The sequence below is a fragment of the Castanea sativa genome, chromosome 2 (assembly GCF_040712315.1).
Source record: "Castanea sativa cultivar Marrone di Chiusa Pesio chromosome 2, ASM4071231v1".
Lineage (NCBI taxonomy): Eukaryota > Viridiplantae > Streptophyta > Magnoliopsida > Fagales > Fagaceae > Castanea > Castanea sativa.
This window is the reverse complement of record NC_134014.1, coordinates 31,078,725-31,096,104: the sequence shown is the minus strand read 5'-3', so window position 1 is coordinate 31,096,104 and position 17,380 is coordinate 31,078,725. Positions and strand designations below refer to the sequence as shown.

Here is a 17,380-nt window from a genome sequence, read left to right as displayed (position 1 = left end):
TAACTATATTAGCCGTAATTATAATTGGCAAGTTCTGATTTCTATCTGCTTTGTCAAACTTAAACCCAACCCAGTTAATTCTGAACCTTATGTCTAACTACTAGCTGACCTAGATGCGTCTTGTTCTCAGTTCAAGTATTACGATTCAGAGAGTCCCGTGCTCTTTCAAGTTCAGAGATATAGGGGCATTAATGGAAAAAAGAGCAGCAGTGAGGTGAAAAATACAGCATATAAAACATGAAAACAATCTATACTCGTACATATAACCTAAGTACCTAACAATCCCATATTCCCATTTGTTCAAATGCAAGTAAAAAAATTATATATGAAACAAACTCAAAAGAAAAGAAGGATGACATGTAACAAATCGAAAGAAACAACTCCTCTAAACAATGCCTCTAAATAAGTTGCCAAGAAGCGGTGAACAATCTTTACTTGGTTTGAGGCAACCATATCATGGGCATCCTTACCCTGTAGAATAAACAAGCAATGCATCACTTCCTGCCTAATATAAGTCTTAGACGACCCTCATCACACATTGGCTTTAACTTCAGTACTCTCCTTTGATTCTGTCTTATTTTCTTCAGACGTGACATCCTTTTGGCTCTCTGTACCTACTGCAGCTTCAATTGGTTTCAGTGTTTTGGCCTCCTCATAAGCACTAGCAACATCATCTGAGGCTTCTATTTTCTTTTCCTCAGATGTCCCATTGGTTTGGCTCTCTACAGCTGGTGCAGGTTCAATTGCTTTCTTCGTTCCACTGGCAACATCTGGAGCTTCGGTTGGTGCAATTTCAATTTTTTCCTCTGTTTCAACCTTCTCAGGAGCATTTACAAATTCTGAAAGATGCGTCTGTCGGACAGGAGTTTCCGACCCTTGAGCATCAACAACCGGGATAGGGGTCAGTTCGACTGGAGTTTCATGCTTTTGAGTATCAAAGACTGGGGCAAGGGTCTCTTCGATTGGAGTTTCTGGATTTTGAGCATCAACATCTTGGACAGGGGGAATTTCAGATTTCTCAACCTCTGAAAGCTTGGTTTTAGATTCTTCTGTAGGTTTTTTATCCACAGATGGTTCTTCTTGTTTTAGTGGCTCCACTGCTGGATTACCATCTACTGTTGAGTCCTTCCCTTCCTCATTCTAAAAAAAAAAAAACTATGAATTGTCCAAAAGGTCATGAAAGACAAAATCATCAATAATATGGTGTGAAATATGTATTGATAATGCTTCAAGTGCATGAATGAACAGTCAAACAAGCAAAATCTAAATCATACGACCAGTAATTGATTCAACTATCTTCGAACACAGACATACAATTATTTTAAAAATTGGGATATGACACCATGGGGTGGGGATGTGAAAATTAATTAAATAATTTGATACACCTCTTTAGGTATATTTTATTTATTTATAAACATTTTTTTATGTTTATTTAAGTTCAAAATAAATAACGAAAATTAAATTCTTTTTTTTTTAAATATCTAAAATCAAATGAACTTATTTTAAATTATATATAAAAAAATACTTTTTTACTCCCAACAGAATGAGAACACGCATGCAGTGTCCAACTAAAGATTTTTTTTTTTTTTTTTATATCAACTAAAGATTTTTTGGTGACCGTGCTTCTTAAATATTAATCAACCACAAGTTTTGCAGGTAACATATCCTATCATACTATAGTTCAACCTTAGATTTTACAATGCTCACATTGATGGTGGGAATATATATAAAATTACATGATTATGAAACAGAAGGAAGAAATTAGAAAGAAGAAAAACTGAGGATGAAAATCTAAAGTTGACTGGTCAGTGGTCAACACCAACCACTTGAAAAAATTCGTGCACCGCGGTCCCCTTCGTCAAATCAATTAAATCATGCAACCAAATGCATCCAAGAAACCAGTCTAATTGAATTTTATAAGATATTTAGATAATATTACACGTATTTTAGTACTCATCTTCACTTACATATATTTTTACAAAATAATTTCTACGTTACTCAAAGTTTCTTACCACATCTCTTACCAAATAAACCTACGTACACCTTAACCATCAGTTCAGGCCTTAATATGTGCACACCAACCGGGCAAGTCATCATAATATGTTTATCAACTGTCATTTTCAATGCACTCAAAAAGCTAGATTTAACCTCCTGGACTGATTTGTTACAGACACAACTGCGACACAGTAGGAAATACTGAATTATACCATCCAAGAATACATTATCTATTATTACCATTCTGCTCTATTTATTTACTGCCTTGCTTATACTTTCTCTGTCGTTATCCTTTGCTCTAGTTATTTTCCGCAAAACTTTTTTTTTTTTTTTTGAAATAGGGGAGAGAAAAACTTAGACTTAATGCTTAACAGAATAGAATAAAGACTTAAACTCACACGACAACTCTAAAACTACATGTGGCAATTAGAGTCTAGGAGCGAGTTATAAGTCACTCTCCTAACACAAACCTAAGGAATGTGAGATTAGACTCGACTTTGGATCGATTCTTTTATTTATTTATTTGGAATATCCGCAAAACCTCTTTGAGTATCAATTATGTTCATCAAAATATTACCAAAGTTAAACATGGATATCTAAGATTTATTACTCAAAAATATGCTATGTGACTGACCAAACAGACCCAAGTAAAAAAAAAATAAAATAAAGTAGGATATAAAGTTTTTCACAATTGCTAATATAATTTATAGCTAATATAATTTATTGTGATTAGTGCATAATAAAAGCGGTGTAAACAGTTCACCCAGGTGAAACAGATGCTGATTCAACCAAAAAAAAAGAGTAAAAGTAGTATTGCTTTAATCACATTAAAACCATACCAACAGCTGTGAAAAATATTGTCCCATGTACAATCACATAAAACTTCTGTAGATAGTGTCTATCATTAAAACTTCCCTAGAAAAAATGAAGCAAAAATCCCTTTCTTTTACTCAAGGGAACCCGAGGAAATATAATAGATTCAAAAACACAAGGTTATTAAACTAAGGTTGGGTTTGGGTACTTCATTTTGCATCCACGTCTCCAGGCAAAACGCATTTCAGCTGTTACGTCCCATGAACAGTACATTTAGGCTTAGGCTTATGAATAGTAATTTTTTTATTGTTTTCAATTTTCAGCAAAATAAGTAATATTTAAACTCACCCTAAGTATAAAGAGTGGAGAAAACATGCCCCCTGTACTTATTGAAATAATTGGCTAAAATACAAATTGAACCTTCTAGGTTTGTTAAAAAATTACTCTTAAAATATTATTTTCACATGAAAAAAAAAGAAAACTATAAAATAACAAGGAAAACATTTTATAGATTTTTTATATAGAATTTTTTTTAGAAAAAACTTTTTTCATTATTTAATTGAATGGAAATTTTTTTTAAAATGAAATTAAAAAAAAAAACCTGAATTGAATAAATTTAAAACTTTAAGAACTCAATTCAACGAAAATACAGTTAGATGAAAAAAAATGTATTTTACCCAAAAAATAATAGTAATGTGCAAGTGAAATAAATTTTCACATCCATTTTTACAGTTTATTATTGTTATAAGTTGGGATTAGAATAAAATCATTTATGTATCAATCAAAATCAAAACAGATCAGGATAATAATTATGAAATATTTTGTACTATTAGACTTATTGAAACACTAGACTTATTGAAAATCAAGATTTTTGACAAAGGATGTCCTTGTGCAGCCATTAGAAGATTTTTAAATAAAAATATAGACATTTTAGACTTTAAAAAAGAGAAAAAAAAAATATCCCCGTAAAAGGTGTTTCGGCCGCACTAATTGAACTCTATGAAATGCACCCGACCCTAAAAACAAAGGTAAATCCAAATAGCTGGTGGGGCACAACACTAGGACAAGTTTGTTTGTCCCGCAACAAAAGATGTGACTGAATGTTTAAGATACCTTATACCGATTATCTAGCGCAAAAAAGATTCTAACCAAAGTAGCCAATCCATTCCATTCAGATTCATCGCGCTTATCACATCCAAACAAGGCATTAACAAACAAACAAACCAAAAAAAAACGTTTCAGATAGTCAGACAGACACCAACCTATACGTAACAGTTCTTTGAGAAATCCTATACCAAAACTTCGGATACCGACACTGCACTGGACAAAACATAATAAATAAATAGATCAGTTAAAAATCTAAAATTTGCAGAGAATCTCCGACTTCTTCTTTTTTTTTTTTTTTTTTACTTAGAAATATAATTTATGATTAATCAACTACTCTACCACACACTTAATTAAGCTATTTTTAAAAAAAAATTATAATTGATTAATTAAATTCTCAATACTCGTTTAGGACTGAGGAAAACAAAGCGAACCCCCCCCCCCCCAAAAAAAAAGGCAATAATTACAGTTTCTCTTGCTTTCTTTCACTGACTAAGCAACCAAACTGAACCAGATAAAACTTAAAATGAAAAATAAACTAATAAGTTCGAATCTATGGAAACAAAAATAATTAAATAAACAGAGATTAGAGAAACAGTTTGATGGTGTGGTTGTAGTAAAAGAAATTCAAAAAAAAAAAAGGAGTTTTTGTTTGCAAATTTTTAGACCCAAAAAGGAAACTGTAATTTTGGTTTACTTATTTTTGCTACGATAAGCAAGAAAAACACTTCTAAAAACGGCAATAAGTTCTAGAAAAAAAACTGTTTCAGAACTTAACAAAAAAAAAAAAAAACCTGTTTAAATAAGAGGCTAAGAGAGCGGCGCTTGTTTCCTTGTTCATCAACCTTGTCATCATCAACAATCTCCTTGGACTTATCACCTTCTCCTTCGTCTCCCTGATCTTCCACTTCGTTGGCAATATCAATTTTCTCCGTGGCCTTAACAGTCAAATCCTTTTGCGGCTTTAACGGCTCTACGGCATCACCGAGTTTTTCCTCCTTAGCCGGCTCGGGAGCCGAAGCCTCCTTCAACACCTTCGGCTTCGTTGCACACCCTCCCATATCTCTTTCTCTCTAAAACTTTTTCTTTTTTCCTTTTCAGATTTAATTTCTCAGTTTTCTCTCTCTAGAAGTTTTTGAAGGGAAAGAACGAGTGTTTTTTTCTTTTTCTTTTTCTTTTTCTTTTTTGGATAAAAGAGAGTGCTTTTATAAAGAGAGAATATGGCGGTTGGGTTCCTGTTCTAGTTCCGACATATGTTGAACTAGTTTGATATTTTTTTTTTTGAGAAGCACTAGTTTGATAATGTTAATATCAATAGATAAGTAGTTTGGATATATACTAAAAGATATAGGAATATATATTCTTTTTAATATATATATATATATATATAGAAAATATAGGGGGTCACTCAGCCAGGCTGTTAAGTTCACGTTAGGGGTAACTGTTGGGATTTGTTATTATTTATTACAGAAAATAATGGGCAATTTGTTTTGAGTTTGTGAACTTAAATAAGGATATGTGAAAGGGTTTGTTTTTTGTTTTTGGTTTTTGGTTTTTTGAAAAATTCAACAAATTCATAAAACATATTTAAATTTTAACTTGTAGTAAATAGATTCATCAGCTTATTAGCTATATATGAATTTATCATAAATACTTGGTGTAAAAATGTAGACAAAAGATAAGTTATTATCATGAAATTTGGTGTGAAATTAGACGTGCATGAACTGTCTTTCGGTTATTGGTTTTTTTTTTTTTTTTTTTTGGGTTTTTGTAAGGGTGGTGTTGGAATTGCCATTGCGACGGTTTAAGCAAGAGAATTTGATGGGTTGTGTTGAGTATGGTTTTATTTACAGCAAGGCAATGGGGATGGGGTTGTGAAGTGTGAGTTGGATGTTTTTATAAGTGGGTCCCGGCCGTCCTCTCCAGCTTGGCCTAGGGACATCAGTGGGGCCCGTTTCATTGTTGACTGGAGTCATCATTACGGGACTATCTATGTGAAAGTGAGGAAATTTTATGATGATTATTATGATTTTTTTTTAGGAAGAGGAAATTTTATTATGTAGCGGTCCTTTCAAGTTCCAGACATTATTATTATTATAGAAAGTATAGAATTGAGAAACAGATGGATCCGAGTAAAACAAAAAAAGAAAAAGAAAAGAAAAAAGAAACAGATGGATCCACAGTTGCCGTTTGCTAAATATAAATCCCCAATTTGTGTAGAAGTGGCTTTTCGTTTGATTGGTAACACCATTAACACAATTCTTGACCGAGTTTCCGTCCAGTGCAGTGGTTATTCGTAAGTTAATTAAGATGATCAGTTCAAAGCGCACATATATTTGTTTATATTCTAAAAATAATACATAAATATTACCAACACTGAGGTTGATGAACTCTTGGAAGTTAATTTTGAGTGACTATTCGACATAGGTTCAAGACGCCTGACGATGTACAGTGTACTGGTCCAGGTACAAATTCTACTGTGCCTGTTCCCTGTAGTCACGGTTGGATTTTTTAATACCATTTTCGTAATATTTTTACAATAAATTTTAAGTATAAAGTTGTTATTGATAAATAAAAAATTGATATCAATAGTGAAGTCAAATTAAAATCAATAACAAAATACCACTTAAAATTTAAGATAAATTTCACTAAAATACCCTGAGGTTTTACCTATTGTCAACCAGGTTTAAGATTTTTCAAAACTAGCCAATTTAGTCCTTAAAGCCAACTTAGTCTCAAAATAGTTAATTATTTTTTCTCAACTATTTTAGAGACTAAATTGGCTTTAGGGACCGAATTGGTTAATTTTGAAAAATCTTAAACTTGGTTGGCATTAACCCAAACCTCAGAAGGTGTAAATGTAATTTATCCTAAAATTTATTATGAAAAGTGGCAAGATTATATATATATATATATATATATATATATATATATATATTACAACCATGCACACTTGACGCGATTGTTACTCTACAAGTATAAGTGCTTGTGGGGGTGGGGGTGAGGTGAGGGTGTGGGGGGCAAAAGTTAAGGTTTAAGTCTCTAGTAGGGAGGTTCACACGTATATACAATTAGATTATGGTAGAATGGAATTTCAATCTTGTATTAAAAAAAATGACTATATATATCAAGACTTTGGTATGTTAATAGCATAGTCTAAGTTTTTTTTTAATTAGCTAGAAGAACTAGGGTTCAAAACAGGACACTCGTCCTTTCTTAATTGGCTTTAAAGTCTTAGTGATTAGAGACTATACATGAGCTGTGATCCCCGTGAGGCTCCTATCTTAGCGTACAAAAGTATTGAATAGGACACATAGGAGGCTTCATGCATTTGGGAGCCTAAGCCCGAAGGTAAACATTGAAATTAAGGCATTTTATATATTAAAATATGACTTTAAAAAAAATTAAATATTAATTATTACTAATTAATATGAACTATGTAGAATTTTTTTTTTATAGAAAATCTATAGACACCAAAAAAAATTGACAAAACTTTTTACACCAGTTGATGTGGTACATTGATAGTGGCAAGTAAAAGAGAAATTTTAGTGGTGGACCTAGGTAACAATTAGTAAAAGTTTGCCAACTCAACTATTATAAAAAATGTTGTGAATTTTTTTGTGTATAGCTTTTTTTTTTTTAAGAAGTGCTACATTGACAGTATTTTTCACAACAAATCTTAGATATTAAGTTGTTATTGGTTATAATTTGAACACACTATTGAAATTATTTTTTTCCACTAATAACAGCCTATAACAACATGCTACTTAGGATTTGTTGTAAAAATATCGTAAACATTGCATTTCTCTCTCTCTCTCTCTCTCTCTCTCTCTCTCTCTCTCATTTGATAAAAAAAATTATTTTATTTACTAAAAAATATTTAGGCTTAATTAAATTAAAATTTGTGGCGTTTTTTCTACTTGGGGCCTTAGGTGATCGCGATAATTGCCTATAGTGTAGAGTCGGCACTGATAGGACACAAGGTTAACACATGATCAGGGATGGAGCCATCCTTGGACAATGGGGGAATGCCTCCCCCCCGCCCCCCCCCCACCCCCAAATGTTTTTAAAAAACTATTAGTATATATATAGGTATAAATTTTAGCAATTTTGTTCTATAAAATTACATTTTCCCTCATTTACAAGACCTTTAATTCATTTGAGAGTAATGTTACAATCACAAAACTTTTCTACAATATTTTTATAAACTGTTGAGGTAGCAATTCTTATTGGTTTGTATCTGAGCCAACCACTTACGTACATCACTTTTTTACATAACAATAATCACTAACCATATTAGCAATTTATAAAAATGATTGAAACTCTAGCATTTTCCTCCTCTTAAAGGCTATAAAAAAAATTATAGAGCTAAAATTAAAAACAAAATAGCTCAAAAAAATTAGCCCATGAACAAAAATTACCAAAAGAAAAAAAAATTTAAAAATTAAGCCCAATCAACCAATTTTACTCAAAATAAACAACCTGCCCCTTTAAAAAATTTAAACAAAGTACTTTTTTCTTACCTAGCAATATGCATAAAAAAAATAAAAAAAAATAAAAAAAACTGAAATAGCTAAACAGCAAAGACAGAGGCCAAAGCTACCACACACGGCCAACAACAAAGCTACCTCCTAATTTCAAGTCTTGGCTCCATCCCTGCACACAATGTACCCATGTCGCCTCCCTGAGAAATTAAAACCTACCTTACAAGATAATGTTGCAAATAATTCTTTAGTTACACACTTTAAATGCAAATTTTTATATTAATAATCATCATAAGTAGATTTAAGTTTAATTTACTAATATGTGAATTTAAAATGGACAAATTTTAGTTACAAAATCGGTTGTAGCCTTAGGCTACAAACTCGATCAATATCTTTTTATTGAAGGTGAATTTTAACAAATTAACTTTTGGATTACATTTTCTTCTTATATTCTCCATGTTTGTAAAATTTTAAGAAAATGAAAGATTAATAGCTATGTCATCAATAAATTTTTAATTTACAAGTTTTTGTAATTTAAAATTATGCATAAAATATAAGTTTATAAATTATATAGTAAATAATATTCAATTGACACAAAATTTGACATGTGTATTAAGAGCGTAAAGAACATGCAATTCAATGGCTAAATTTTCAAAATATGCAGTAATATTTATTTTATTAAATGAGTTTGTAACCTAAGGTTACAACAAATTTTGTAGCTAAACTTTGTCCATTTAAAATAATTAACAGTAAATTGTTGTTTTAAATTCATTACACAATTTATTTATTTTATCACATCTCTTCAAAAACCAAAATTTATTATATATTATTAAAATTTATATTAAACAAACTATACTAATAATTGTCCACCAAAACCTTTGATTTTAAACTCCAAAATAGAAATGTAATTTACATTTTCTCTGACCGTCTAGATTGACACTTGTTTACATTCTCAGTCTTTCGATAAACATGTTTACATTCTCATTCTTGTAATAAGAGGAAGCCACGTTGTTGTGGGTAATTGTTATAGATTTTCATTACCAAAATTGGATAATCGAGAAAGGAAAAAAAGCAAGAATGTGGAGCTATCTGATTTTATGGCAGGCGGAACATGCCGATAGTGCTATCTTTTATAGTACTTTTGCTTTAGAGATACATAAAGGAGGTCGATAAGTCGTGGTGTCCTTATAATTACATCGTGTTGGCCATCACACTAAACTTATCTATGTCTTGCTAATTTTATACTATTTCTTATCTCGATCACTTACATCCATGCTTCCACATTCAATGGCTTTTCTTTGCACTAATCATTAGGTTATTTTTTTGTTAGTACCATTGCAAATATATACCTCTTTCTTCCCCCTCAATGGTTGAGGACTGAGGTGGGGCACATTTTAATTTTCTTGTATATTTTTCATATCATATCCTTTACTTTTTTTTCTGCCTAGAACAAATTAATTTATATGTAGTTGAATTATAAAAGGGTATCTTCTATGAAATATTTATAAGGATGAGGCTACTTTCATAGCTTTTTTTTGTAGCTTCATCTGTGATAATGCTAAAAATCGTCAGTGAGCCAAATGGTCCTCACGTATCCTTGATAAAACCTGCAAAACATAAATAAAGAGAAAACCTTGCAAAGAGTACCAGTGTAGTACCGTCCAAAGACCCTCCAAAGGTTAACTTAGAAAAGAGAGTTTTTCTACACTCTAGAGTACCAGAGTTAGGGTACATTATGCGTACCTTGATTTGTGAGAGCTTTGGGGTTTTTATAGTGGTGTAGAACTGATCTTCGTTTCTTGATAGAGAAGGTATTTCTTTGTAGAGAAAATCCTCATTAATGCTCGTATTTTGTGAGATTCTTTCCTTGTAAGGATTCCTTTGACTATGATTGGGCGTAGAATGCAAGTCATTTTCATATCTCCTTGGAGACCACGCAAGCCACGCAAGTGTCACGTGGCTTTCAACTAACCGTTTCCCTTGGATCCATCCACTCTAAAGAGTCCATCCATCTCCCTGCCTTTCCGTCCAAGTTATGAGTCCATCCACCAATTCTTTAACTGTCAGACTAACCAGATCGTCTTTTTTAGCAACCTTGTTGTTTATGTCTGACTTCGTTAATTGGATCTATCTACTTTGAGATTTATCACTATCAACTGCCCCCTCACTCTATGGCCTTCCATATTGGTGAATTCCACAATGAAGTCAGTAACTACCTATCCTTCCGTTGCAGTGCGCAGGCAATATTGTATATCGAATCTGCTCAACTCGATTGCCCATAATGCCATTCATTCGGCAGCTTCTGGATTACTCATTGCTCTTTATAGGGGTCTGTTTATTCGGACAATCATCGTGTGGGCCTGGAAATAGGGCTTAATTCTACGAGCCGTGGTAACTAAGGTGAAGGACAGCTTCTCCATCGGGGGGGGGGGGGGTATCTTTCATCTACGCCCCTGAGTGCTTGACTAGTGTAATATACGAGGCATTAACACCCTTTCATCTTCTCTAACTAGGGTTGCACTGACCGCAGCTAGGGAGATGGCCAGGTAGAGAAACATCTCTTCTCCTGGTTTGGAAAGACTTAACAATGGCAGGGAAGAGATGTATGCTTTTAAGTTCTTGAACGCTTGCTGATATTCGACCATCCATTTGAAGGACTTCTTCAATAGGCGGAAGAAAGGCAAGCATTTATCCGTTGCTCTTGATACGAACCTGTTCAGCGCCACTACCTTGCCGTCGAGGCTTTGTACTTCCTTCACGTTCTTAGGTGGTGTCATCTCTATTATGGCCTGGATTTTGTCCAGGTTGACATCAATGCCCCTTTGAGACGCCATGAATCCTAGGAATTTTCTAGCGATTACCCCGAATGCGGATTTGCTTGGATTGAGCTTCATGTTATAAGAACGGAGCGTATCAAAGGTCTTGTCAAGATCTTTTAGATGATGATCTTCCCTTTGGCTTTTCACCAGCATATCGTCCATATAGACTTGGACGTTCCCTCCAATTTGATGTGCAAACATCTTGTTCATGAGCCTCTAATATGTTGCTCCTGCGTTCTTGAGACCGAATGGAATCACTTTATAATAGAAAAGGCCTTGACTGGTGATGAATGAAGTTTTCTCTTGGTCAGCCTCGTCCAGTTTGATCTAGTTATAACCGGAGCAAGCATCCATGAAGCTCAATAACTGGTGACTCACTGTTAAGTCTACTAGGACGTCGATCCATGGAAGCGGGTAGCTATCTTTGAGGTAGGCCTTGTTTAAGTCTATAAAGTCTACACATCCTCCACTTATCGCTAGCCTTCTTGACCATCACTACATTGGCTAGCTAGTCGAGGTAGTACACCTCCCTTATAAACTCTTCATCTTGTAACTTGCAGACTTCTTCTACTATAGCCTTGTCTCTTTCCTAGGCAAACACCCTCTTCTTCTAGTGGATAGGGGAAAAGAGGGCGATATGTTCAACCTGTGAATCGTGATTAACGGGTCGATCTCAGGCATGTCTTCGTGGCTCTAGGCAAAGATATCTTGGTTCTTTCTTAGGAAGATTGTGAGCGCTTGGTGAACGGGTGAACTAGCAAAGGTGCCGATCCTGGTTGTCCGTTAAGGCCTGGAATTGCCAAGGAGTATCTCCTCCAACTCTTCAATGGGTTCTACAACCGTCCATTGTTCTTCTATGTTTAGGGCTTGTAGATGGTCATCCATCTCCAACATCGCTATGTAGCACTCACGTGTTGCCATTTGATCTCCCTGTACCTCTCCCACCCCGTACTCAGTGGGAACTTAATCATTAGGTGATAGGTTAAAGTTACAGCTTTCCACGAATTGAGTGTAGATTGGCCTATTATGGCATTGTAGGCGGATTAAAAGTCGATGACAAGGAAAGTCACATCCTTAGTGATCTGTTGAGGGTAATCTCTGACCATAACAAGTAGTGTAACTACCCCGATGGGTTACACCTTCATACCTCCGAACCTAACAAGTGGTGCATTGGTCGATATGAGTCGTTCTTTCTTGATTCTCATTTGCTGGAATGCTGGATAATACTGGATATCAATCGAGATTCCATTATCAACTAGGACCCAATATGTGTTGTAGTCTCCCATCCGTATAATAACTACGAGAGCATCATCGTGAGGGTGGTGTAGACGTCGAACATCTTCCTCTAAAAATCCAATTACGGGGTTATCCACCCACGCTATCTTTGGGACAAATCTCGTCAACTGTCCATTTTGAACCATCTTGAGATAGGTTTTTTGCGCCTTCTTGGTCGAGCCAGCTGTTGTGGTGCCCCTTACTATTGTCCTAATTGTTAAGGACATATTTTATGTAGTTGACTAATCCTTTGACAAAACGCACTTTACTTGTATTTGGGTAGATTTATGACATGTTTAATACTTTAAAGAACATGCTGTTCAAGTCTAGTATTAAAGCCATGAAGATTGGACCAAGAAACAAGTGAAGAAAAAGTGTTCATTAAAGCTAGACAGATAGCTGGACACCTGCAGACACCTGTGGACAGCTGCTCGACACCTGCTTGACAGATAGCTATCTATCGAGGTTTAATGAGGCTTGACACCTATTATCTATCGAGGTTATAGAAATTCAGATTTTCAGATTTGATTTTTGGGCCAGGCTTTTTGTATTTGTGTAGGGTTTCTTTTCTCACAACCCTAGACATATATAAGGCTTATTTTAGAGGTCGTCACATAAGAGAATATAAGGAGAACACATGAAAAAAGTGACCGAAGCCTTATTTTCTCAGAAAGAAGCTACTGCGTCTTTGCACCTTAGGGTTTTGTAACCAAGTGCTTCTTGATCTTCATTGTTAATGAAGTGAAGAATTTTGCAACCAACATTCTTCTTTCTTAAGTTGGTGAGTGAATCATGTACTGGGATCCGTGCATCAAAGGGTGGCATTCATATATTGAAGAGTTCAGAGGTTTTGAAGCGGTAGAAGGTTTCTGCTGTGAGTTCATCTACGGGAATTGTAGAGTCTAGGGACAAAGGTTTTGTACTAGATCCAAAACTTCTTTTTACTATAGTGAATTACTTTTCTGGAAGGTTTCCCCCAGGTTTTTTACTATGAAACTGGTTAGTTTCATTGGTTTTCCTGGGTCATTATATCTTGTCTTATTTATTTTTCCCCTGCATATGATTTTGACATGATATTAATGTTTGTTTGTTTTAACAAGTTTTATGCATAATAAATCTAATTAACAACTTGGGTTTAAAACTTGTTAATTTTATCAACCGAGGTGTAAATTTCCCAACACTAATGTCCCCTAGGGGCGGCCTGGGGCACTCGTCATTCCTCCTACCAGCTTGCTGCTCTTGTGGTGGGTTGTTATTTGTTCTGTCTTTATTGATGAATTGATGTAGCTTTCCCTATCTTATGAAGGCCTTAATCTGCTGCTCTAAGTCATAACATTCAGATGTGTTATGGCCGTGATCACGATGAAAACAACAGTACTTGTCTCTAAACCTCTTGCTGGGACCTTCCATTAACTTGCCTGGCCACATCAAGTCGTATTGTCCTTGATCTGCATCAAGACCTTATCGATTAAGGCAGTCAACGGGGTGAAATTTGAGAACCTTTCAATGGGCGGCTTGGAGCGCCTATCCTCCCGTCGATCTTTGGTTCTAGTATTCTTCTGTCCTCTCTCCTGCCGCGTATCCTCTTGCCTATCCCTCTTCTTTGGCCTTTCCTCTTAAGCCAGTAGTGCATTTTCTACGTTCATGTATTTAGTGGATCAGTAAAGTACATTTGACATGGTCTTTGGCTCATTTTTATATAATGAGAACAAAAACTTCTCTTTCTGCAAGCCATTGGTGAAAGCAGCAACAAGTATCTTGTCATCAGTTTCATCTATCGAAAGGGCTTCTTTGTTGAACCATATTATGTAGGACCTCAGCATCTCATCCTCCCACTGCTAGATACTCATTAGTCACACAGTGGACCTTTTGTACCTGTGCCCCCCGATGATGTGTGACGCAAACTGTGCACTTAGCTCTTTAAAAGTGCTGAAGGAGTTAGACGTCAATCTGCTAAACCATACCTTTGCAGGACCTTTCAGCGTAGTTGGTAATGCTCAGTATATGATCTCGTCTGGGACTCCTTGTAAGTGTATGAGGGTTTTAAATGATTCCAAGTGATCCAAGGGATCCTTAGACTCGTCATAGGGTTCTATCTGCGGCATCCGAAACTTTGCGGGGAGAAGGAAGGAAGTGATGGGCATTGTGAAAGGTGAATCCGTCGGTGGACCAGTTTTTCAAGGTCATTCGACACCTGTCCCTTGAGGGCATTCATCATGAAGTCCATTCTCTCCTTCATCACTTGTATCTTCATGACCATGTGTGGTGGTGCTATATCTGTGACAGATGGTCTACTCAAGGCGTTGCTACCTTTTGGTCCCTTTCTATTCCGTCTATCCGTGGTGTGCTGGAGACTATCACCCTCCTGTTCCTTTTTCTGATTATGGGGCCCAGCATCCCTTTGGTGCAGCTGTTCTTCCAGGTCATGGTTTCGCTTAGTAAGGCGTTCCACAACTGCAACTAAAGTCTGCACCTGTCTTTCAAGAACAGCGGGGCGTGGTTCACTTTCTTAATTGTTGTTGGTTGCCATCAAGCGTGTGAGTACCATACAACTCTTTGTCTCAAAAGTGGAAATATGGCTTCTATCGCAACTCCCCACAAACGATGCCAACTGATGATGCTGAAAATCGTCAATGAGCCGAATGGTCCTCACGTGCCCATGATAAAACCTACGAAACATAAATAAAGAGAAAACCTTGCAAAGAGTACCGGTGTGGTACCGGCCAAAGACCTTTCGAAGGTTAAGTTGGAAAAGAGAGTTTTTCTATCACTCTAGAGTACCAGAGCTAGGGTACATTATGCGTCCCTTAATTTGTGAGGGCTTTGGGGTTTTTATAGTGGTGTAAAACTGATCTTCATTTCTTGATGGAGAAAGTATTTCCTTGTAGAGAAGATCTTTATTAATGCTCATATTTTGTGGGATTCTTTCCTTATAGGGATTCCTTTGACTACGGTTGGGTGTAGAATGCAAGTCATTTCCATATTAGGCTCCTTGGAGACCATGCAAGCCACGCAGGTGTCATGTGGCTTTCAACTAACCATTTCCCTTGGATCCGTCCACTCTAAAGAGTCAATCTGTCTCCCTACCTTTTCGCCCAGGTTATGAGTCCATCCACCAATTCTTTGACTGTCAAACCAACCAGACCATCTTTTTTGACGACCCCGTCGCTTATGTTTGACTCCAATTTATCCCTATCAGTCTGCAACCTCATAATTGGGGTAAAGCAAGTGTGATAAAATTATCTCTTAGCCTTTTACCTATGGATAGAAGAAAAGGAGAAATTTGAAAATTAAATTACTTGTAGAGATTTTGCAAATTTAATTTTTGCCAACCAATCTAATAAAGTCAAAATAAAATTTTTTTTTTCCATGAGGATTATTCTTACCATCATGCCTAGATACATTCAAGTATAAAATTTTACTAGTTAATTTATAGTCCATTCTAGGAAAAAAAAATCAGAAATTGAAAGAGCTGTTAAAAAGTTTGATAGCTTTTTCAATTCTAGATAAAAATGTTCCTAAAGTTGTTTACTAATATATGCTCTAAGAGCATACGTTAGTAAAACCCCTTTCAAATGGGATGGTGAAACTGCAAGTGATCAATGCATAACAAGAGAGCATTCTAGTTGTCATAGGGACAACACTTATAGGGCGCTAGTCACAGCAACATGTTGGGTAAGTAAATTATCTGACTAAGGATACATCAAGCCTAGAAGCATAGAAAGTTGCTCCAACGGTTACATCAATCAATATTGAATTAATTGCACCACCTACCCCTTCATAGGCCTTTCCCCTAGCATTTAATGTGATGTGCTATGTTCCCTAGAGGGTTTCCCAATTACTTAAAGAATTAGCATCCAGTTTCTAAAAAATATCTCATTTTACCATCTCAAAAGATACTTTATCTGTTATACCTTGCCATTTTACAACGCATCTAACATCCCAACTTTTATTTTCCTATCTAACACATTAAAATAATATATCTACTTAATGAAATATATTTATGGCTCTCTCTAATTTCTCTCTCTCTCTCATCACCTCCATCACCACTGTGAAGACCGAAAACCCCCCGCACAAAATCTCATCCTAAACCCCTAGCATAGAAACTCAACCCAACCATCAACGATACAACCACCTCCCAAACCCAAATCAACCCAACCATCAACAACACAATCACCCACCAATCCACTTAAAACTTTCCAATCACCACCCATCGATTCACCATTAACAACACCACCACCAACTAATCCACTATCAACAACACAAACTTAGCAATCCACCATCAATAACACAACCACCATCCAAACCCAAAATTTTCAATCACCACCCACCAATTCATAGACCACAGCACCACCATAATCCACCATCAACAATACAACCACCACCCACTGATCCACCACCACGACACCACCCTAATCTGCCACATCTACCACATCAGATCCATAAGCTCTACCAACCCATGAGACCTACAGAGGCTTGATGAGAGAGAGAGAGAGAGAGAGAGAGAGAGAGAGAGAGAGAGAGAGAGAATGAAAGGGAAGAGAGATCAAAGAGAGACAGAGAAGGAAGATGTGGCAAATCAAGGTATGCCTAACCCACGCCGTCACACAACCTGACCTACGCCGTATGATTTGAAAGGGGCAATGCATAGGCACTAATCCACACATAGACAAAGAGAGGGGTTGAATGGGAGAGAATTAGAAATTGAAAAGAAAAGAAAAAAGAAAAAGTGATAGGATGAGAGAGAAAAAGAGAGTAAAAACCAATATAATATGTTTACAATCTTGCTACAGTACTATCATAAATTTAAGATGATACTATAGCTAAGTTGTAAATTTTTTGTTACACTTAGAAATTCGGATAATGCATCTTTTTTTGTAGTTTTACAGC

General features: G+C 35.6%; 1 protein-coding gene across 1 annotated transcript; it reads right to left on the bottom strand.

Moving 5' to 3' along the window:
- Positions 1-210: 210 nt before the first annotated feature.
- Positions 211-5,219, bottom strand: LOC142626161 (uncharacterized). The gene is made up of 2 exons (XM_075799949.1): positions 4,707-5,219; positions 211-1,140 (listed from the first exon to the last, which is right to left on the bottom strand). Exons 1-2 carry the CDS (start codon positions 4,971-4,973, stop codon positions 532-534), a joined length of 876 nt encoding a protein of 291 aa, XP_075656064.1. The 5' UTR covers positions 4,974-5,219; the 3' UTR covers positions 211-531.
- Between the last annotated feature and the right edge of the window lie 12,161 nt (positions 5,220-17,380).

What these genes read in the sequence shown, in the direction of transcription:
- LOC142626161 (XM_075799949.1), bottom strand. Translation starts at nt 4,973, where the DNA reads ATGGGAGGGTGTGCAACGAAGCCGAAGGTGTTGAAGGAGGCTTCGGCT. An exon ending in TTAGCCTCTTATTTAAACAG is followed by an intron (nt 1,141 to 4,706) that starts GTTTTTTTTTTT and finishes TTTTTTTTTTAG; the next exon opens with AATGAGGAAGGGAAGGACTC.